This window comes from Armigeres subalbatus, chromosome 2 (assembly GCF_024139115.2).
Source record: "Armigeres subalbatus isolate Guangzhou_Male chromosome 2, GZ_Asu_2, whole genome shotgun sequence".
In the NCBI taxonomy this organism is placed as follows: domain Eukaryota; kingdom Metazoa; phylum Arthropoda; class Insecta; order Diptera; family Culicidae; genus Armigeres; species Armigeres subalbatus.
This window is the reverse complement of record NC_085140.1, coordinates 174952078-174975729: the sequence shown is the minus strand read 5'-3', so window position 1 is coordinate 174975729 and position 23652 is coordinate 174952078. Positions and strand designations below refer to the sequence as shown.

General features: G+C 39.1%; 1 protein-coding gene and 1 long non-coding RNA gene across 3 annotated transcripts; one reads left to right on the top strand and one right to left on the bottom strand.

Moving 5' to 3' along the window:
- Nucleotides 1-4079: 4079 nt before the first annotated feature.
- Nucleotides 4080-22671, bottom strand: LOC134211238 (transcription factor grauzone-like). Of its 2 annotated transcripts, XM_062687932.1 has the most exons (6): nucleotides 22402-22671; nucleotides 21613-21760; nucleotides 14548-15331; nucleotides 4931-5110; nucleotides 4379-4577; nucleotides 4080-4315 (listed from the first exon to the last, which is right to left on the bottom strand). In XM_062687932.1, exons 1-6 carry the CDS (start codon nucleotides 22540-22542, stop codon nucleotides 4124-4126), a joined length of 1644 nt encoding a protein of 547 aa, XP_062543916.1. In that variant the 5' UTR covers nucleotides 22543-22671; the 3' UTR covers nucleotides 4080-4123. The 2 variants fall into 2 exon arrangements, with proteins under 2 accessions (XP_062543916.1, XP_062543917.1); XM_062687933.1 differs by lacking the exons at nucleotides 4080-4315; nucleotides 4379-4577; nucleotides 4931-5110 and adding exons at nucleotides 5409-5836; nucleotides 5908-6087 and having other exon boundaries at nucleotides 22402-22669.
- On the top strand, nucleotides 10227-12624 carry LOC134215527 (uncharacterized). Its single transcript, XR_009980206.1, has 3 exons — nucleotides 10227-10654; nucleotides 10729-10813; nucleotides 10893-12624. It is a non-coding gene; the product is annotated as an uncharacterized LOC134215527 (long non-coding RNA).
- Nucleotides 22672-23652: the final 981 nt, after the last annotated feature.

Genomic DNA, 23652 nt, shown 5'->3' with positions numbered 1-23652 from the left:
TTTTTGTAGAACATTGTATTGACCTGAAACTGTTAGTTTAGAAAATATCTTTAAATACTGTTTTTTTAGGGTCTGTCCATAAAAAACGCCCGTATTTCAAAAACGATGATAGATGGACACTCGGTGTCTTCAGCAATAAAATTCATAATAAATTACACTTCAACTTTGCCAAAGACACCATATTTAAAAATCGTTTATTAAAGAAGTTACATTTTGCAGCGCCACCTGTGGCAAAAATTGGAACTACAACTTTTCGTCATTCGATGCGCAATATTTTTCTAAAATTTATTCCCAAAGACACCAATGTCGAAAAATAACACCCTGAAGTGGTAAAATAAAAAGTTCACGATTTTAGCCAAACGCACCACTGTGCCTTGTCGCGCTCGGTTCCGCCCACAGGCATGTACTTTGTCTTTGACGCGATCACCACCAACTTTTGTTGCTTCACGTTTCAGGCGGGTGTACAATTCTGCCACCTTTGCAAATGTTCGGCCGACAATGTCCATGTCATCCGCGAAACAAATAACTCACACGAACGAACTGGAGTGTTCGCTCGAAATCTTCACACAGTTTTGCACACCATCCACCGTTGCTTTGATCAGTCGTATGCCGCCTTGAAATCAACGAACAGATGATGCGTTGGGACCTGGTATTCACGGCATTTTTGAAGGATTTGCCGTACAGTAAAGATCTGGTCCGTTGTCGAGCGGCCATTAACGAAACCGGCTTGATAACTTCCCACGAATTCATTCACTATTGGTAATAGACGACGTAAGATGATCTGGGATATCACTTTGTAGGCGGCATTAAGGATGGTGATCGCTCGAAAGTTCTCACTTTTCAGCTTGTTGCCTTTCTTGTAGATAAAGCATATGCCCCCTTTCTTTCCACTCCTCCGGTAGTTGTTCAGTTTCCCAGGTTCTAACTATTAATTTGTGCAGGCAAGTGGCTAGCTTTTCCGGGCCCATCTTGATGAGCTCAGGTCCGATACCATCCTTACCAGCTGATTTATTGGTCTTTAGCTGTTGGATGGCCTCCTTAACTTCCCTCAAGGCGGAAGCTGGTTGGCTTCCATCGTATGCTGAACTGACGTAGTCATCTCCTCCGCTGACTTGACTTTCACTGCCTTTACTCTCAGCGCCATTCAAATGTTCCTCGTAGTGCTGCTTCCACCTTTCGATCACCACACGTTCGTCCGTCAAGATGCTCCCATCCTTATCCCGGCACATTTCGGCTCGCGGCACGAAGCCTTTACGGGATGCATTGAGCTTCTGGTAGAACTTGCGTGTTTCTTGAGAACGGCACAGCTGTTCCATCTCCTCGCACTCCGCTTCTTCCAGGCGGCGTTTCTTCTCCTGAAAAAGGCGGGTCTGCTGTCTCTGCTTCCGTCTATAACGTTCCACGTTCTGCCGGGTACCTTGCTGCAGCGCGACCGCCCGCGCTGCGTCCTTCTCCTCCAGAATCTGTCTGCACTCTTCATCGAACCAATCGTTCCGCCGACTTCGTCCCACATACCCGACGTTGTTCTCCGCTGCGTCGTTAATGGCTGCTTTAACTGTATTCCAGCAGTCCTCAAGAGGGGCCCCATCGAGCTTCCCTCTTCCGGCAACGCTGCCTCGAGATGCTACGCGTATGCAGTGGCGACATCAGGTTGCTTCAGTCGCTCTAGGTCGTACCGCGGCGGTCGTCGGTACCGAACATTGTTGATGATGGATAGTTTTGGGCGCAGTTTAACCATCACCAGATAGTGGTCAGAGTCGATGTTAGCGCCACGATATGTCCTGACGTCGATAATGTCGGAGAAGTGCCGTCCATCAATCAGAACGTGGTCGATTTGTGATTCTGTCTGCAGTGGTGATCTCCAGGTGTACCGATGCGGAAGGCTGTGTTGGAAGTAGGTTTTGCGAATGGCCATATTATTGGATGCAGCGAAATCAATTAGTCGTAGGCCGTTTTCGTTCGTCAGCCGGTGAGCGCTGAACTTTCCAATAGTCGGTCTAAACTCCTCGTCTTGGCCAACCTGAGCATTCAAATCTCCTATGATGATTTTGACGTCCTGGCTTGGGCAGCTGTCGTACTCATGTTCCAGCTGCGCGTAGAATGCGTCCTTATCATCATCAGTGCTTCCGGAGTGTGGGCTATGGACGTTGATTATGCTGAAGTTGAAGAACCGGCCTTTGATCCTCAACCTGCACATTCTCTCGTTGATCGGCCACCACCCGATCACGCACCTTTGCATATCGCCCATCACTATGAAAGCTGTTCCCAGCTCATGTGTGTTGCCGCAGCTCTGGTAGATGGCATGATTACCTCTAAACGTTCGCACCATTGATCCCTTCCAACAAACCTCCTGCAGCGCTACGATGCCGATTCCACGGTCCTTAAGCATATCGGCGAGTATATTTTATAACGATTGGTCATTGCGTTTAAAAGTTATGAATAAAATGGTACATCGGACCATATAAACCCCATATATAAGGTTGGTGTCTTAACTAAATGCGAGAAAGGCACCACCAACGCTAGGTGGATTAATCTGGGTTTTCAATTGTAAAAAAAAACCCTATAACTTAACTCTCGCAAGGCTTCTGGAGATCCCTAATACCACAGTCAAATAAAAATCAGAAAGCAATTAATATACGATAAATACACAATCAAGCCAAAAATGAAAATCTCTTCTAATTTTCAAACGGTAAAACGGGCATGTGATAAAATATTTAAAAAACATTTGCTGTATTTTGTCCTAGAGATCATATCGCTGCGATGCGTAGTTAATGAGAACTACTGATTCAACCAAACAAGCAAATTTATTTTACTACAATTATTGTGGATCTTTCAAACACCAGCTTAATCTTCACCCCATTTGTTATGACAAATACTAACACGTCACTTTTCTTTTCACTGCGTGAGTTTGGAGAAATACGCATTAGTGCCCGAACACAATGTGAACGGCAATGCGGCAGAACGGAACTGCGGCAGAGCGGAATTGTTCTAAAACTGCCGTTGCCGTTCTGCTGTTGCCGCTTTGCCGCTAACCAACCCACAATGTGAACGGTTGAAAGGCGTTACTGACAGTTCAAAATAGCCACAAACAGTTTATTTTTGTAACATTATTGTCATTATTTTCACTTTTATTAGTATAATAAAAGGAGGGCATCATGACTTGCTGTTTCTTCGAAAATATATACATTCGTGAGCAGATTTTTAGGCAAAAATATATTTGTTTACAAATCATCTTAAAAAGTACCTCAGGCATTCTCATTCGTTGATCTTGATTGGGACGTTTGACGTTTACCGCTTTGCTGTTCCGCCAAGTTCCAAATTTCTGAGATTTAGTACAATGTCACTTTTGCCGCAGCGCCGTCATTGTGGGCTGCACCATATAGTTCCATGTGTTGGAAATTTGCCGTTACCGTTCTGCCGCATTGCCGTTCACATTGTGTTTGGGCACTTAGAAACGATTATAATCAGCAGAAATTCATTACCAATTCAAAAGTTAGTCCACTTTTCATTTCATTGTCACATTATTTCTATTGGCAATCACTTTCAACAACATATAATTATTTGGTCCACAATAAAAACCAGGATAGTTTTGTGAAGGTTTTTAAAGAATACGGTTTTTTAGTTCGGAAAATTGTACTAAAGGGATGAATCTAATGGAAACTAAATTGTTTAACAGTTTAGAATAGTTAGCCAATAAACGAAAATCATACTTCTGCCTTATGCATCAAATGGTCATATTTTATTTTTTCAAAATACTCATATTTTTACGACTCTTAAAATTTGAAGTGATCGATATGGGCTTCACTTTCATTCGTCTATTTAGGGGAAATAATCTAGATGATTAATGATTAGAAGCGTTAATTTCAAAATCAAAAATATCTCTATAAAACCATCCTACATAGGAATGCTGAGAAAATTTTTGGCCAAAAAATTTCGTAGACCGAACCGGGAATACACTCAGCCATCTTCAGCATGGTCTTGGCATGCTTATTTCACAGGTAGGTAAAAATGGTTCGATAATAATATTTTGGTAATGTGAAGAATAGTCACCTTCAATGGTTCAAGAATGTGATATTGTATTCCTAGAGTATTTTTATTGAAACACATGGACATGTCATTTATTTCAACAATCACTACGTAAATACTCCGCTCCAGTAATACCAGAAAATGGCAACTCACTCATCCGTTTACTTTCTTCCCATTCTAGAGGATGCATTTTCTTTCTATGTGCATGCATGTTCGCCGACGAGTTGAATTTCTTCGAACAGATTTTGCAGTGGTATAGGACATCACCCGTGTGCGTCGTCATGTGCTCCTGCATTGAAAAAATATTTGAAATACTATGACGGTACAGCTAAAGCCTCCTCGATTCACTTACTATAAGAGTAAATTGTCTTTTGAAGGCTTTTGGACAAAGAGTGCACTGGTACGGCTTATTCTTTTTGTGCACGAAACTAATATGGCTCTTCAGAGCTAATACGTTGGGTGCTCGTTTGCCACACAGTTTACACTCATGTATTTCACCTTCGCCGTCGTGACGTAACACATGTTTCCGAAGGCTACTGGCATTTTTCATCCTGACAAAAGTACAATTGAAATTAGTTATAAAGCATCATTTAATAAAACATACCGCTAGATTTTATGGCTTTCTCAGTCTGATTTAGTCAAAACGATTTGTTTTGTTTTGCCCGACATTTCGGCCTGTATGTATATTTGGCCTTTTTCAAGGGTGAAACTGTAGATAGACAGTTTCACCCTTGAAAACAGGCCAAATATACAGGTCAAAACAAAACTAATCAATTTGACTAGATCAGACTGAGAAAGCCATAAAATCTAACATCAAATCTCCCAGTCGTAACTCTTTTGTATAAGGCATAAAAATCTTTGAAATAAGCGATACGCTTATAATGTACTAAAAATGTTAACCTACCATTTAGAACAAATTTTACATTGCTGTCTTACTTCCTGATATGAGTCACTATGTTCCTGTTGATGTTTTTGGAATTGTGATCGGGATTTAAAGTGTTTAGCACATACTTCGCAGATGTAAGATTCCTGTGGTTGATGTGTAGACTTCATGTGCACGTTCAACTGTGATGATGTGGCAAAGCTGAAAACAAAATAAGCGTTGAGATGCGAATTTATTTCCTCGTATACCCCGTGTAAACCGACTCCAGTGAGGGTAAGTTTTTCACGCATGGTTCACGCATTTTAAAGTGCGGTCTATTGCACACTTGGAAATAATTATAACGCCAGCGCTGGAATTCATACAAAATGGTCATGTTTGAGGATAAAAACTCGATTCCCAGTGTCATATTCATTCTAAAACCCTTATTTCATGGATATGTTTCTTTTGTGGACTAATTCATGACGAGTGATATAAGAAATTAGTTAATGTTTTATAAATATTATGAATCTAATTTCAGTGTTATTCTGGCTTGTTTTTAAATCTATATTTGAAATAAATATACTGGGATCAACTTATTCAACTTTAATATTCAGCTTCTGATCGATCTCCCACTGAATCCGATGTTCGCGTTTCCGGTGCGAAAACATGTTGGACGACGAATTGAACTGACGCTCGCAGTAGGTACATTTGTACAAAGGCATCCCAGTGTGGCTGGCCATGTGTTCCTTCAAATCAATGGGCCGCTTGAATGCTTTGCCACATATTTGGCAGCCGTGGCTTGATTCCATCCGGTGGTTATAGTTCTGATGACTTTTCAACGCGGTCATACTTCGCGTCACTTTACCGCAGTCTGGGCATGGATACATCTTTTGTTCCTGTTCGTGATGCCGTTTACGGTGTTTCATCAAACCCACCATATGTTTGTGCCTAGAAATGAGTTGATGTGTTATCAAACTTAGTATTAGACTGGCGTGTATTGTTATGGGAAGTCTACTTACCAGGAACCACAATCAGCACATTGCACTTTCTGGGAAGGCAAATCATCACTGTGCGTCGTCTGATGAACCTGTAGGGCTTGCTTGCTATAGAACGATTTCGCGCAGGTATCACATGTGAAATGCAACTCTTTGAGGTGTACTCGGTTATAATGCTGTTGCATGGCGTATTTTGTAGCAAAACTGACAATTAAACAGAAAAGAAACAAATTAGATTTTATTAGATCCAAATATGTAGTTTCTTCTAAGTGATAAACTTCCCATTAGGAAAAAAATACTATAATAAAGCTCTAAAAAAATCCAAAATTCAAGTAAGGTTCAGTTTTCAATAACTAATTCCGTGACATGATATCCTTAAGTGCACTCGTAGAAAGATCTTATTCTCCACTGAGACATGTCCACCTTGCAGCTTAGTGTACATACATTGAGCACATTCACAGTTATTCACTGCGAGGTATTGTCAGATGTTCAGATATTCTCTGGATGTGATACACTGCGCGGCTTTTATATTCAATGTTTCCAACCGGGTACTTGCACAAAACTTCACGCGGCGGATCACTGTCGAAAGGTACGGCCGCGCCAAACGATACACCGCAATGCTTCACCCATAAAAATCAAGTGTACGGGGTGCAGAAAGCGCGGCAGCTCATGATTCCTGAAGGGTATGCCACGTGCAATTTTGAGAAAATCTGGCAATATCTAAATCGTGTTCGTGCTCAATTTGTGTCTTTTTTTTGCTATACCTCCTGCGTAGTCACAACTAAAATCGCAAAAAAAAAACAATTTGGGCCCTGGTTTTCGATTGTTATACTCATATGACCAGTGCTATTTTAATTTTATTCAAATAACTGTACGCCTATTTATTCTGCATTGAATCATTAGGCTACAATGCACATTAGCCCCAGAATGGTCAAGTAGTATATAATTCTGCAATGTAATGTATTTTTTTATGAGTGGGTTTTGGTTTTAAGAAAAATGTTTTGTTAAGACATTGCATTGCACAATGGTCCCAGAGTCGAATCTAGCAAGACAAAATGTTTGCGCCAAAACTATTAGTTTTAGATATATAGTGTCTTTGGGAAAAAATCATATTTTTGACGATTTTTTCCATGTAGTGAAATTAGGGTGGTACCTATATTTCAGAAGTTCATAATATCAACTTTTTAATTTTTCTATGAAGACTTGTGCAATGTTCCACAAAGTTGTAGAGCAATTAATTTTAAGCAACTTTGCCGAAGAAACCATTTTCTATCACTTATGGTTCACAAGTTATGATCTTTTTCAATAAATACGTTAGGGCGGTCCCTAAACATCGGTTTTCTTCACATAACTTTTCATACATTCATTTCTCGCATAAACTTTGTGCCGAGCACTTTTAGGACTTTTGAAAACGCACATTGTTAAAAAAAAACTATGGATCTATCTCTCATAACAAAAAAGTTATTCGAATTTTTGTATGAAAACATGTTTTTTTATATGCGGATAACCCAAAATGGAGCAAACCCAAAGACCCAAAGACAGTATATATCTAAAACTAATAGTTTTGGCGCAAACATTTTTGTCTTGCTAAATTCGACTCTGGGACCATTGTGCAATGCAATGTCTTAACAAAACATTTTTCTTAAAACCAAAAACCCACTCATAAAAAAATACATTACATTGCAGAATTATATACTACTTGACCATTCTGTTTTTTATATATTATAGTATCATATTAATAGCATTAAGAGAAAAAAAAAACATGTATATTTTATATATCAAGAAACTTTTCCTAAATAGTTATTATAACTATATCTAGACCAACATTTGAAAAAAAAAACGTGTCAGCCAAAATTTATTCCTTCTGATTTTTCTTCTACATATATTATAGCTATATATAGACGAGGAATCAGAAGGAATCAATTTTGGCTATTACGCCCTTTTCACATTTTGGTCTAGATATTTGACATTAAAATTCGAAACGACTTAAATCTCTCTATTGAGCATATTTCGGTCAACTAACGTTACTACCTGATAGTTCGCACGTTCGCAGTCTTTCTGTTGGGTACATTAGTTGGCCAAAATAATTTGAACTTGGAGCATAATCGTCATTCTTAAAATCAAGGTCGGAATCAATTACGTCCATTTGAAAAAAAGTTTTTAGATGTACTAAATAGTCTATGCCGGTAAACGAAATAAAATTTAAATTGAATAAAAATATTTTTTTATAAACGTTTACAATTTTACAAAACATACTCTGACAAATTATGTTCTATTATTAATAGTTGTGTTTTGATCATAATAAATAATATCCATCAATAAATATTTGCTTTTATTTTGCAGACATTTTCAAATTAATGCATATAGGAATTGATCGAACTGCCATGAGAAGCCACGTCATTGGACGAAACTAAAACGAGCGGTAATATTGCATGGTATACACTCTCGGTCACAATGTTGGGGATCAAGAGTGACCTTTCGGAAGTTGCATCGTTGTACAATACCTCCGTGAAAAGCTCGCTTGTCGTCCACAATCGGGCCGAGAATGCGTAAGTGATCCAGTTCCATGCAAGTTCCGAAAGGTTTGTTAGAAAAACTTTGCTGGGGGACTTTTGTCTGCCCTTTAGCGACCTCAGGGTCGTTTTGCCGGTAGCTCTTTGGGAGAAATTGGGGGATTTTTAGGTGGAAATACTTCCCTAAACAAGCCGAAGTGGACCAAACAATAGATAGTGAAATGGGATAGTGTAAAACCAATAAACTCAAATGCTAAATAGTTATACTTTACAGAATCATTTTCGGATCCGTTTCCGTTATAGGTTTTTCACTAATAGGCATGATAGGATAGGAAAATGTAACTTGGCACTTTACCGTGATTTCGTTGAATGTTGAATACTTGCATCGGGGTGGAGTCTTCCGGGCTACGACGAGGTGGCGGCCAGTGATCTTCGATGAGGTGGCAGCCAGCGATATTCGACGAGGTGGCAGCCAGCGATATTCGACGAGGTGGCAGCCAGCAATCTTCCACGGAGTGGCCAGGTCAACGGTTGTCAGCTTCGTTAGATAGATTAGCCGGTGGCCGGGCCCGTTAATATCGTCATTGCTCCGGCGGACCGGTAATCAAGCGAGATCCCAGATTTCCTATCAATGTTAGCCGCATGGCCGGTGTGCCAAACGCCAAATGCACTGTCGAATACCACAAAATGGCACTCCTCTGGTGCCGGGAGGTAGCTGACTCTGGCTCACACACTCGAGAAAACTGGTGGTTCGACTTTTCCGATGCCTTGTAGCAATTCACGCCGAATATCGACGGTACCGGGAGATGCACTTCCAGAAGATCTCTAATTCTCACAGCACTTCAGGCACAACGGCCCATACAAGGACACCACGCCCGACTTGGCGATGGGGAAAACGGCGCACTAATTACAATGCGGTGAGGTTTACACGGAAGAAAAAAAGTACCCAAAATTGAGTATTTTTAAACTTACTTTTGAGTTGTTTTTTCTCTTCTCTTTCATCCACTCTTTCTTTTGTTGTCAAAAACAAAAGAGCCAAACAATCCATCGACGCCAGTTGAATACGGGAAGCCAATTTTGAGTTTTATTACCTGAGGTCGAAATTGAGTGAATTAAACTTACATTTGGGTAAATAATTTTTCCGATGGGAACTTTTTTAACATGGGAGTAAAGGCAAACTACTTCGACCCTACTTACTCAATTTTGGCTTCCCGTACGGATGTTCGGGATTCACTCAATTCACCCACTATTGGGTAGTTTATTTCTTCCGTGTAGCTGCAGATCACGGCACGGTAAAAAATATACACGTCCATGCGAACTGTTCTGCATTTGAATATGCACTACTTTGGAATCAAATCAATATCAATAGCTGAGCTTGTCGCATTCAAAGACCACCACTTCCATTTGACGTGCACAATGTTTTGAATTTAAAACAACAAAATAAAAAAATAGAATTACCTCAGCTCAGATTTGAATAACATACCTTTGCTTGAAAGTCCTCCGTCTTACCATGACTCCATCTCACACTTCGAAATACCTCTTGAAATAAGCAGAACAGATGAAAGAACTGTCATCTATTTATAGAACAACACCAATATCGCTCCACTCTTAAATCAATAGCCTTGAACCTGTGAATTCAATAGCATAGCACTTTCAATTCTAGTGGAGACATTATTGGTGCTGATCGAAGTGCTAATCATTTCAACATCCAGTGAGTAGCACTTTGATCAACAGTGTTGATGTTATGGAATTGTCTGCATTCAACACACTCGTGAAAGGTGTGACACCACTTCAAAATCAAAGGAATATCATTTTCAATAATAGTGATTTTAAAGTTGACCATTCAATAGATGGAACAGTTAAATTGAGCGTGTTGATTTTTTACCGTGGGTGATAACAGCGCTAACAGCTGTCAGTGTTCAGATGGGTTGATGATGCCCGCATGGAAGGATGTCTAAAAGCGAACAGGAATCTACCTCGAAAAGACGCAAACCATCTTAGTCAAGATTCATTTATACTTGGGCCCGTATAATAGTACTTTCGGCTATTTACAATTGTGTGTGTATCTATCGGTGCACTTGTCGAAACGGTTCAAATGCCACGCGCCGCGCCATCTTTTTTTACTTCTATCATTCGCTTCGCCCGCGCACCGTACCCCTCCCATCCAAATTCAAGAAAACAAAGTTAAAAAAGTCTTTGTTGTAGAAATCTCATTAGTAATTGTAATTCGTAATCAACATTTTTTTACGTGTTTGCAGGTACTTCATTCCATTGCATTGTTGAAGATTAATATGATTACTATGGAAAGATTTTGTTTGTTTTTCTGCTATAGTGACATCCGAGGTGACATCGTTGGCAAGGATATCGGAACGATTATCGTCGGTCAGAGGAGCCTGGAGACATGGTTCATTTGCGAGGTGGGTTGTTGTAATCAGCGGAAGAAATCGGTCGGTAGGTTTTCGTGTTTAGTTTTATTTATTTTATTTTTTTATTCAGATGCCAATGTTGTTTGTTTCTGGAAAAATGCTTCCTCGGTATCGGAAGAGATTCGACGACTCCTACATCGTGCGGTCCGGAACCAATGCGATCCATGATACCGTCCGTGTATGAAGAGCTGCTGTGTTGGTCCAATCGACTCGAGAACAGAGCGATGAGCTCAGGTCTGGAATACCGACGGTGCGAGGTTTCGACAATGATGGCATGATGGTGGAATCCACCAATGATGATTTTGGGTTACTCAATCTAACGTTGCGTTGCGGCAAGTCTCCCTTGTGTTGCTCCAAGATGGAAAAACCGGTCCTGTTCCTCCATATGGAGAGGCTGGACCATAACCGATTAGGTCGGTGGCACCCAAGTTCCCTTCGGCGGTGCGGCATCAGACGATGCAACATCCCGCTGGTGCCCTTGGGGTATTGCCGCACCGACCTTCCGTAGGGGCCCTTCATCGGCGAATGCCGGTTAGGGCATTGGGCGTCGGCAGTCAACAGGGCCGGCAGGTAAGTTTATTGACTAATCCATGTATTTGTTTGGATTCTTTTTAGGTTTGTGTGAACTAGGAATTGAAGCTAGTGTTTTGAAAACAAAGGCGTCGAAAAGTTGATATTGGAGGAGGCCATTCGGATGATCCAATATTGGTTAAGAGTTAGTCGGATGATTTTAATTGATTCGAGTTTTTGAAAAGACATCCGGTCACTGAATCGACGGATCCCGATAGGAGTAGTTCAAACTCGTATGGATATTAATAACCATTTGCGAACATCCTCCGGAAAGGTGATGAAAGTGGGCAAAACGACGAATTCATTCGAATTTTTATAGACATGATGCTTGGAGAATTCCTTCGCGAGTCCTTGGGGAATTCCGTAGAGAATCTGAAGTGATTCCTTCGGGAACCCTTAAGAGATTCCTTCAAGAATCCTTGCGGGTTTCTTTCGGGAATCGTTGGATAATTCTTCGATAATCTTTGGAGGAATTCTAGAGGGATTTTTTCAGAAATGCTCGAAGAATTCTTTCGAAAAATTTTCGAGATACTCTGGTAGGATTCCTTTGGGAATACTTGGAGGATTCCAGCGGCAATATTTGGAGAATTCCTGCGGAAATACTTGGAGAATTCCTGTGACAATCCTTGAAGGACTCCTTCGGAAACCCTTAGAGAATTCGCTCAGAAACTGGGATATCCCTTCTGAAGTCCTTGGGAAATTCCTTCGGGAATCCTTGGGGGATTCACTCGGAAATACTTAGGGGATTCCTTCTTGAATACTTGAGGGAACTTCTTAGGGATACCATGGTAGGATTCGTTCGGGAATCCTTGGATCATTCATTCAGAAATCCTTGGCCCTTTCTTCGGAAATCCTTGGAAGATACCTGCTGTAATCGTTGAAGGATTCCTGCGGCAATTCTTAAAAGGTTTCTGCGGCAACACTTGCAGATTTCCCGCGGCAATTCTTGAAACACTTCTTCGAAAATCCTTAGAGGATTTCTACGGATACTTAGCAATAATTACTGCGGTATTCTTGAAGAACTCCTTTGAGAATCCTTAAAGGATTCGCTCGGAAATGGTTGAGAGATTCCGTCGCGAAATTTATTGAAAATCCTGGATTCCTGTGGGAATCTATGGAGAATTCCTGCGGGAAAACATGGGAAATTCCTTTCTAAAGTTTTTCATAGATCTTCGAAGGATTATTCTAAGGACTTCCAAAGAAATCTTCCAGGTATTCTTAAGGAATCTACCAAGGATTCACGAAGAAATGCCCCATGGATTCCCGAAGGAAAAGCCTCTAGGATCAGGCGTTTTTGCGGGAAACATTGAGGGATTCCTTCGGGAATCAATGGAGCAATCCTTCAGGAATCCTTGGTAGATTCCTTCTTGAACACATGTAAATTCCTTCGGAAATCCTTAGGAAATTCCTTCGAAGATCTAACTTTGGGATATGCATTCGGGAATCCTTGGGATATATTTCGGAAATTATTGGGGTATCTTTTAGAGATTCCTTGAAATGTATTTTTCGAGAATCATTGGAGGGTTCCTTTAAAAAATCCATTAGGGATTCCTTCGGCAGTCCTTGTGCGATTCCTTCGGGAATCATGGGGCGTTCCCTCGAAAATCCTTGGACAATTACTTCTGGAATTCTTGAGAGATGGTAGTTACGAAAGGAGCGGGTAAAATTACAGTGACTATAATAACAGTGTCGTCAAGTGTCAAAATTGGAACAGAATCAGCTGTCAGTTCCATACACATGCGCGTTCCAAACGAGCAGGAGACCTGTCAAAAGTGGAATATGACGTTACTCTTCTTATAGGACTCTAGGTAAAATGGGACTAGGGTTGTCCATTATTTGGACAGGATAAGTTTACGATACAGTTTTTTTATCAGTTATTTTCTGTTTTATTAAATTCATTAGTGTTCTAAATTCAATTTCATTAAACTATCCTTAAAAAATAGAAAAAATATTTAATCAAATATGTACAAACTATTTACAACGAAATGAAACCTTTTTAGTAGGTTACAGGTTAAAAAAGATGAGATTTTATCGCACATTGTAAACGATCTTCGTGGGTTTTTCAAAATATAATGAATTATGTCGTCGGGGGTGACAATGGGTCATATGGGGGTTTTAACAATGGGGGTTAATATGGGGGAATTCTTGTAGAATATTGGATTCAATGGATCTGAGGTGAGGAAAACTTAATTATAAGAGACCTTTTTGAACGATTTTGTTATCCGACCTCTACACTGTCGGATAACATTTTATTTTTATTATATAGACAGGTTTATTATGACCAGATAAGCTGTTCTTGCACAGAGAATCAACAGATGTTTGCTAGGGACTAGCACTCATCTTCAATGTACAAGTACTAGATATCTCATTTGTTAGGTAATACAGGCGCCTGCCACGTCAATGTAGGGAAGGGGAGGAAATGATGATGTAATCACTCGCCCACTCCAAGCCGAATATACCTCTGCACTTGCCACGAGTTCATACGGAATTTATTGGATTTTTTTTGGTTATGTTCGGATAGGCAGAGGTTCGTCGTGGATAACGAGCTGCCAATGTGATAGATAGGAGAAAGCAACTGATGGAATTTCTAATTAGATGTAGGAAACTAGCTTTTTAGTTAATTTACAATTCTAGCAGCTACTGCTAGAATAGTCAAAAGTTGAGGTATTGGATAGAAATGGAAACGGTATGGAAGTCCATTTCCAGTTCTAGCGATTGCTAGAACATGAGAAATATAGAGAAAGATACAAAGAATGGAACGGGCCTGGGATTGAACCCACGACCTCCTGCGATGAGACAGAAGCAGTAGCCATATGACTACCAAGCTCGTTACAGTTGAAGACAACTCGTGCTGAAAAAATCATCGTTTGCAACTAGTTGCACAAACCACTATTTCGACATATTCGTATCGTAAACCAAGACTCATATACTCTATGGATCTTTATGAACATAACGGATTGCTCTCTGCTATGTATCAAGCGTAGTTAACTTGAAAGACCTTATCAATCAATCAGATGATGTGGATTGAGAGCCCACGGTACTTAGGTACAGATTTCTCTTAAAGCCAACATCGAAATTGTACTCTCAGCTTATCAAAACAATCTCTCCCCCATAAGTGTGTATTCTGTTATGACGAATAAGCATATTCCACTTACCTTTTCTTGCAAGATGTACAGATGAACGTCCGTTCCTCCTCTGGCACATGCCTCAGCTGATGTGCATTCAGTTGGTACTTCTTCGCAAAGGATCGTTCGCATTTATCACACTTGTGGTCCAATTTATCCGGCGGGTTATGCCTCATCATGTGAATCCGCAAATTCAGACTATTGCAATAGGATTTTTCACACAGTGTGCACTGGAACGCATCCGGATTCATATGTTTCGTGACGTGTTCGAGCAGCTTTATGCGTTTGTTGAACCTACGACCGCAGCAAATCACCACCGGGTGGGCGATATGATGTACTTTTCGTGCATGCTGCTTGAAATCAGAAAACCGAGGAGACGATTCTTCACATTCCGTACACTGTAACTTACAGTGCGTGATTATCTTCCTGTCCTCTTCTTCGATTTGTTCAGTGGGTTTATTATAACTTCGAATTGATGTTTTAGGCGATTTTTGAAATGACTGTTTTTTACGAACTTTACGGAGTGGTTTTTTAATCTGCTCTGAAAGGTTATCATTTTCTTCAGAACTTTCCGATTCGGACTTTGAATCATTTGGTTCATAATCTGAATGTTCAAAATCTTCACATGCATCGTCCAACTCAGCTTCAGGTTCTTTATGTGGTGTATTATGCTTTTGTTTATCATTATTCTCTTGCTTTTGCTTTGTATCTGCTTCCTTGAGAAGGTTCTCATTTTTTTCTTTCTTAAAATTGACAGAATCTTCAACTTCTAGTTCATAGGTCTCCAGTGATTCCGAATCCAACGTTAATGGCTCTGCAATGTATATGTAATGGAAAATACAAAGATTTTTTTTATTTAAAAATCTTCATAGTCAATTCTAAATTTGTTACACTATTCTGCATAAACATAGGGGAAGGTGGGGAGATTTTATCCCCCTGTTTTACCAACAACTCAAGTAGTTTTATTCTAGCGTATTTTTAGAAAAGATTTATTCCGCAGGCCTGTGTGTTTTGACCCTCCTGAGGATTTTTTATTGCACGCAAAAAAAAGCGTTTTCAGGAACGTTCTGGAAAACGTGACTGGTGTTCCCGAATCCGTGATTGGTGTTCACGAAAAAATACACCGTGAACTCGTTAGTTCACGAATTCAAGAACGCTTTTTTTTTTGCGTGTGGCCACCCATAATTAGAACAACTTCTCCTATGACCAAATGCTTTCATTTTTTCACAGCGCAATCTCATAATATGCTAAAAGATCTGTACTTATAAAAATTTCAACAGTCCATCCTAATTTTAGAATATTTGGATTTTGCGCTGTTGCCTCAATATGGGACAAATGGTCCCTCGTTTAAGTCACTACATAAAAATTTTAAAAAAATATTTGGTTCTCAAGCCTCTATTTTTTGTAGATTTGATCGATTTGATGAAAGGTTCGCTCGAGATCAATTTATTGCAAAGCAAAGATATAAAGAAAGAGTAGATCAAGTCCATAACAAAAATCGTTAATAAATATATACTGCAAGTCGGAAAATCTGCGTATTTTGGAAGATTTTTTTTAAAAGATCAGAGAACAGAGGGATCAATTCCCCTCGAATATATTCAAATTCGATTTTTGACAGCACTTTATAAAATCGTATGTGTATCATTTTATTTATTTATTTATTTATTTATTCGTTGTCACTTATTACTATTACATGTTTTTCTTACTTATTTATTTGAACTGAGACACGGATGACCTTACAACAGTAGCATTACTCAAGTCGTACTTGGTACATTTATAGCAAATGTGAACAGACGTCCTGCATTTCGCGGAACGCTGCATTTTTCAAGTACGTTTTACAAATTTATTACAATTAATACAGCCTTAAAAATATCTTTCTGATTTTTTTGGGCTAAAATCTATGCTAAATGCACTTTTAAAGGATCCATTTTCAAGCAAGTGATACAATCCAGATAGGCGTCCCGCGTTTCGCAGGACGCTTGCTGGTAACATTATTTATAGCAAAACCTATTTAGAAAAATCGGGAGAAGGAAAAAAATACTTGAAAAACTTTCGAAGTATCACAGCTTAATAATATGTATCACAGATTTATATGGTGGCCAATTCTTGTAGTAAGGGGTTCGATGACAAAAAGCAGCTTGTGCGGAACTTTGGAATCAGTCTTCGAAACCAGTCATCTAGTGGTAACTGGGGTAATATTCAGCCCCGGGGCAAAACTACCTTTTGGCATTTTTTGCGACGTTCCAGGAATATTTTCAAGAATGTTAACTACTGGATTGGTGGTTCGAGATCCGAGCTACATACTCTGGAAAACCGAAAATGTACCCAGAAATGTCAAAGGGTCGTTTTGCCCCGGTGAAGCATATTATCCCAGTTTCCCCTCAGTATTCCCCTTTAGGTTCTTGTCTGATGTTACAACGAGGTATCCTACATTAAGTGTCCATGGTATAGACTGTTGACAACATTTCACTTGAGTTTGAGGCATGTTTCTTGGATCTCTTCGAAAACATATTTATTGCATAGATATCATAAAAAGAGCATATATACTAACAATAAAAATTTATAGACTGTCACACATCAGTGAAGTCAAATTATATATTTCTTAGAGAGTCTATGCGAAAACCGCGTGATACACCGGAAATGAGAAAAGGGGATTAAGTCTCGCTTAACTTTTCAAAAGGACCTAAGTAACATTTTTTTCATGAATTAATTTGAATAGCGCAATCAACAGAACAACATGAAAGTTTTTTATTGCAGTACTTAAATTAATTCATGAAAAAAATGTTACTTAGGTCCTTTTGAAAAGTTAAGCGAGAAGTCTCCTCTAATGTTAATTCATATATTCATTTTTGCCTTTCTCGTACAACTAAGTTGTACCGAAAGGCTATCATTTCACTCCGAAAACGAACTTTTTATAGAAGCCTCTGAGGCCCATAGTATTATATACCAATCGACTCAGCTCGACGAGCTGAGCACATGTCTGTCTGTCCGTGTGTATGTATGTGTGTATGTGTGTGCACAAAAGCTATGAAAAACATTAGACAACTTTTCGTATAGTAATCCTTAACCGATTTCCTCGCAACAAGTTTCATTCGACAGGGGACAAAGCCTTGTTGATCACTATTGAATTTTATAACGATCGGTCATTGCGTTTCAAAGTTATGGAGAAAATGGTACATCGGACCATATAAACCCCATATAAGGTTGGTGTCTTAACTAAATGCGAGAAAGGCACCACCAACGCTAGGTGGATTAATCTGGGTTTTTTTTCTATTAGGTCCTTTCGTACGAACAGTTTTACAATCCGACGAATTCTCACAACAGTCACAACTGATATTGCTTGGTGTCCTATTCTGATTTGAAAATAACTATAATTGTAGTTTTGATAGAAAAAAATTGTAACTTAAGAAAATAAATAATTTTCAATGAATTATTGGCAGTGGCTGGTTTTCAACCCGCAGTTGCCAGAATCCAGGCACTACCGTATATGCGCAAATAGCCAGCATGAGTTAATCGCCGAAAATTTGTATGGCGAAAAGCATCTAACGCGGATTTTCTCAAAATTAGGGTCTTTTCATGAAAAACTATTTGGTACTGGTTATGTCCACTACTACGCCTACCAAATATTTTTTAAATGAAGGTGCTTAATTTTGAGAAGATGCCTTTCGCCATACTGATTTCAGAAAGTTAACTCTTAGTGTACCGCTGTAAGTACGCTCAAAGCAGGCGATTCATTGTATTTTATAAGTATTCACTGGATGTGTAAAACAAGGATTAAACATAATGTGAAAAAGAAGGATTAAACATAAATCCTTCAAAGGCCACATTAGTGGTGTTTACAAGGAGAGGAATTAATTCTTTTCCTACTTTGAAATTGAAAGGAGCAGATTTGAAACTTTCAAACTCAGTCAAGCATCTTGGCGTTCGACTTGACAGTAAGCTGAATTGGAACTTACATCTTGAAGAAGCATTAAGCAAAGCTATAAATGCTTTATGGATAAGTAAGGCGACGTTCGGTAAAAAGTGGGGACTAAAGCCAAAAATGATTCAATGGATTTCTCGCTTAACTTTTCAAAAGGTCCTAAGTAACATTTTTTTCATGAATTAATTTGAATAGCGCAATCAACAGAACAACATGAAAGCTATTGATTGCAGTATTCAAATTAATTCATGAAAAAAATGTTACTTAGGACCTTTTGAAAAGTTAAGCGAGATTTATACGGCGATTTTGATACCCAGAATAGCAGAATATCATACGCCGCATTAAAATGGTGACCAAAAACAAAAGAAAGTGTGGTACAGAAGAAGTTGGAAAAACTTCAAAGATTAGCTACTCTTTCAATAACTGGTGCAATGAGAAGCACGCCGAACAAAGCGCTAGACGCTTTGCTCCACGTGCTACCATTGGATCAATTTATTCAATTAAAAGCAGAGAAGAGTGCTTTGAAGATCAAAAGAGATTCAAACCTATTCGAAGGTGACTTAATAGAGCATCTTAGTATTCTAAGCAAAATAAGTATCAACTCACTGATCACAAACAACGATGATTGTATGAGGAGAGGATACAACTTTTATCGATATTTTGATGTAATTAATCTTGAGCGAAGCATATGGACAAATGGTGGACCAAATATTCGTTCAGGATCTATTGTGTTTAACACCGATGGTTCAAAGCTGAACAATCAAATTGGAGCAGGCGTGACTGGCCCAGGGACGAATATTTCGATTCCCATGGGAAAGTGGCCAACTATTTTCCAAGCTGAAGTTCAGGCTATCCTTGAATGCTCTAATTTATGCTTACGCCGAAATTATAGGCATTCAAATATTTGCATAATGTCTGATAGTCAAGCGGCATTGAATGCTCTGAAATCAGCAAGATGCACATCTAAACTCGTTTGGGAATGTGTTCAGTCACTCCAAACCCTGAGTAGTCGTAACAAAGTGAACCTGTATTGGGTAGAGTGGGGCGCAGTTGTATAGAAAAACGCAAACTTCGTCCGATCAAGTGAGATCAAGGTTTTTCTGAATCGTTTTGAGATCCCAATCAACTGTGCAAAATATGGGCTCGATTGGTTGCAACCTCGCATACCGCTTCGCGTTTCAAGTTTACATGGAGATTAGTATGGGAAAACGTACTTTTTTACATTTTTGCTCTTGGCGGCTTCAATTTATTATCAATCACGTGACTCAATACGTTAGCATATAGTCTGGCAGATTCCGACAGACTTTGCCGAAAAAGGAACGTAGCTGGAAGGTCTACAAAAAATGTTATTACGTTTCGAAAATTGATTGTTTAAATCAATGTTTCTGCCAGCACTACCGGACAGTCGAAGGGCAAAACCCATCTTCCTTCTTGCCGGATTTTTTTTCTTTGTGAAATAATTCTGGATAGCTCCCATTATCTCAAAAGCCCTATAAGATCATTTTTTTGAAATAACACTCAGTTAAATTATTGGTCTACGTAGCTCGGCAGTGCTGGCAGAATAAACGATTTTTTGCATATGGTTTGAACACTCAATGTTCGAAGCGTTATAACTTTTTTCGTGGACGTTCCAGCAACGTGCCTTCTTCAGTAAAGTTTTTCGGCATCCTTTGGGTTATACTTTAACGCAATGTCCTACTTGGTTTACGATGAACTGAAACATCTAGTAGTAGAAATGCAAATATATACGTTTTCTTATACTAATTTCCATACAAACTTCAAACGCGATGCGGAAAGCGAGGAAGCAACCAATCGGTCCCAAATTCTGCACAGTTGTATTAGGTTCCTGGTCATTGTGGCATTGAAGGCAATGAACGAGCTGATATGCTGGCAAGACTTGGATCATCTCGACAATTGATAGGTCCCGAACCATTTTGTGGTGAATCTGCGTGTTCTCTTAGAATGGAACTCAAATCTTGGGAACATTCAAAAATAGAAAACATCTGGAAAAACACCTTAATTGCGAGGCAGTCTAAACGTTTCATCACACCAAACGTAGTTATCACTCGCAAAATTTTAGATCTTTCGAAAAAAGATCTTAGCACATATACAGGTCTTATAACAGGCCATTGCCCGAGCCGATATCACTTGAAGCTGCTAGGAAAACTTCAAGATGATATATGTCGTTTCTGCGGCATACATGTAGAGGACTCGGAACATCTGTTGTGCCGTTGTCCGGCAATTTTTAGGAAAATAATACAGTTCTTCAACAAGGGGCTGATAGAACCCTTTGAAGTTTGGAGAACAAATCCCAATATGGTAGTACGATTCATCAGAACCATAATACCGCATTGGGAAGACGCTGGCAGTCAAGGTGATGCAATTGCTCTACATAGCAATGATGCGTCAACTTGACAAAGCTATATCAAATGGGGCATATATCACAATAGATCTAACAAATGGTCGCAGTGATTAAAATACCCAATAAGGAAAAAAAACTAAAAGTATTCACTCTAGCCGCAAACTTCCGCACATCTGTACACGTGCTGGCTTTAATAATAAAATAGATAATCAATCTACTATGAACAGCTGAACTTATTAATTCATTGAGCTTACAAACATATTAACTAATTCTTTGCTTTGTTTTTACTAAATTTTTGCTTGTAGGTATCCGATTCAATGGATTAGCACAGATAACAGATATTGAGGCTGGCATCCGATACGTGTGTAAACATCCGCAACCGTTGATTCAAATGTATTTTAAATTGAGACCGCGTTTGGCAATCGATTGGAGATGGCGCAAGGATCATTCGGCTATCAAATGCATTGGCTACGTTCGACGGTTGTCAATCAGCTACGTCCGTATGTACTGCCAAAAGATATTTTAGTTACAAGATAAAGATTGTCGCTGTCCGGAACATCTTTTGCTGGCGAGGATAGGGTGCTAAATGTCAGTTGACAGTTCGGTACCACACATGTTTCGGACAGCAGAACAAAGGGAACCGAAGCGACAATCTTTATCTTGTAACTAAAATATCCTTTGTACTGCCGCAATCAGTTGAATAGATGGCAGTAGTGGGCAAACGCACATCAATTAAAAAATTTACACAGGATTTTCAATAAAATTTGCTCTAGCCTAAATATCTGTTATCTGTGGGATTAGTTTTACATACCTGTCTTGCAGGATCCAACCAGACCCGCTGCCTCCGCAGATAGTTCCAGATTAATGTGTGCTTTCTCCACACTGTTGTAGAAAATGTTGAAAATATTCACATGATCCCAACATTGTCCACAGACATTTTTGTAGTAAAGTTGTTCGGGCTAGAAAACAATGCAATTAAAGCTTATTTGGGTTGTAGTATCGCTATATGAGGTATTTTATATATGGTAGGTTATTTGGCATAAAGTTCAATCGGCATAATCAGAAAAAAATATTCTCAATCCAGTTGAAAACCGGAATTGGGGGACAGCAAAATTGAATTTTTCTCACTATCCGTAAGTTAAACCTAACTTCAGAAGTGGTGCGCTGTTTTCATATCACGAAGCGCTATTCAGCGCACCACTTCCTAAGTTAGGTTTAACGTACGGATTGTGACTTTTTCTGAATTTTCACCGCACGACCTCAAAAATAATAGACATAAGTTAAAAACATCTACCTATATAAATGTTATTAAAAAATCAAAATTGAAACATTGATTTTACAACCGTGATTGTAATGAATGATTTGTTTATCGGCTTTATCGGTCAGTTCTATTCAAAGTATGAGGGAGTAGATAATCGAAAGATAATTGAAGATCAACAGATTGAAAGCCGTTCACTAGGGCGCGAACAAGTATGAAACGATAAAGTGTGAAAGGGAGGAAGACCATCTATTGGACAGCACACAATCAAAGTGTGATTCATATATTTATTACATTTACTTTTTATACACAAGTCTTAAAATTAATGCACACATTACATACCTGAAACCACAAATGCTTCACCAGAATCGGACCTATATTACGGTCTTGCGTCTCGTCGAACTGTACTGCTAGTAAGTCGGGGCGTTCATTCAAACAAACAGCACAAGTGTTGATTTCCAGGAACTCTACTCCTATGTCCATTGTAACGATTTTTGGAGTTTATAGACTTCGTTACGGGAAAAATACTCTTCAATGGAATACTGATTCCAAAATGTTCAAACAAATTTCAATCTTGTTCAAAACAAAACAAACAAATGCGTCTGTCAAATGAGAGATGTATTTTCTCAAAGGGCTCAAGACAAGACTCAAGAGATAGTGAGGGACATTGTATATACCTACTATATGTAATATCCTACATCAGAAAATATGGAAGCCGCCAATTAAGCCCACAAATCCAAGAACAGTACAGTGATAACGTTTATTGATCTTTTCATTAAAACTTATGTAATCATGTTGACTTCTCATTTAGTTAAACAAGTTCTGGCTATCAAAATCAATTTCTGAATATATTTATCCCTATATAATGAAAGACCATAAGCTTTATCTTCAGTACTATATGGTACTATATAACGTAAAGTCGAGATAATGCAAGTGTATTGATCAATTCAGTATCTGAAAAAAAAAACAAGCGAAAGTCTCGAGATAAATGGACAAAATGTTGACCCATTATGTCCCCCAGCTAAGGTGACCAAAACCGGTACATTTACCCTATGTTAATGATTGGCTGCCACAACATTTACTGCTAGTGGAAACCATTGCAGATGTGTTGCTCTTGCAGCCCGATATTCTCGAAGAATTTTATTTCCAAAACATAAACAAAATTTATCATCCCATCAGCCTTCTCTCAGGGTTATCCAAGCTATTCGAAAAAGCTATTCATCACCGGTTACTTGAGTCTACCGAAAATCTTAACATCTTTCTCGAGGAACAGTTTGGTGGTTTGGTTTCTGACGCGGTCGATCAACCGTACCCCAACTGACCCGAGTTACCAACGTCCTCAGACGAAACAAGTTTGTCTCAAAAACATCTACCATGGCCTTACTTGATGTCGATGTCGAAGGCATTCGACAATGTATGGCATGATGGCCTGGTGAACAAACTACAACTTCGTCGGTGCCTGTCGGTACTTCAACGCTACACCCAACCAGCAGCGGATAGCAGATTTTAATGCAGTTCTGCATATGAACCTTACAAAATCTGTATAATAATTTGGCAAATACAATTTCGGAAGATTTTAATACAATTGTTGTA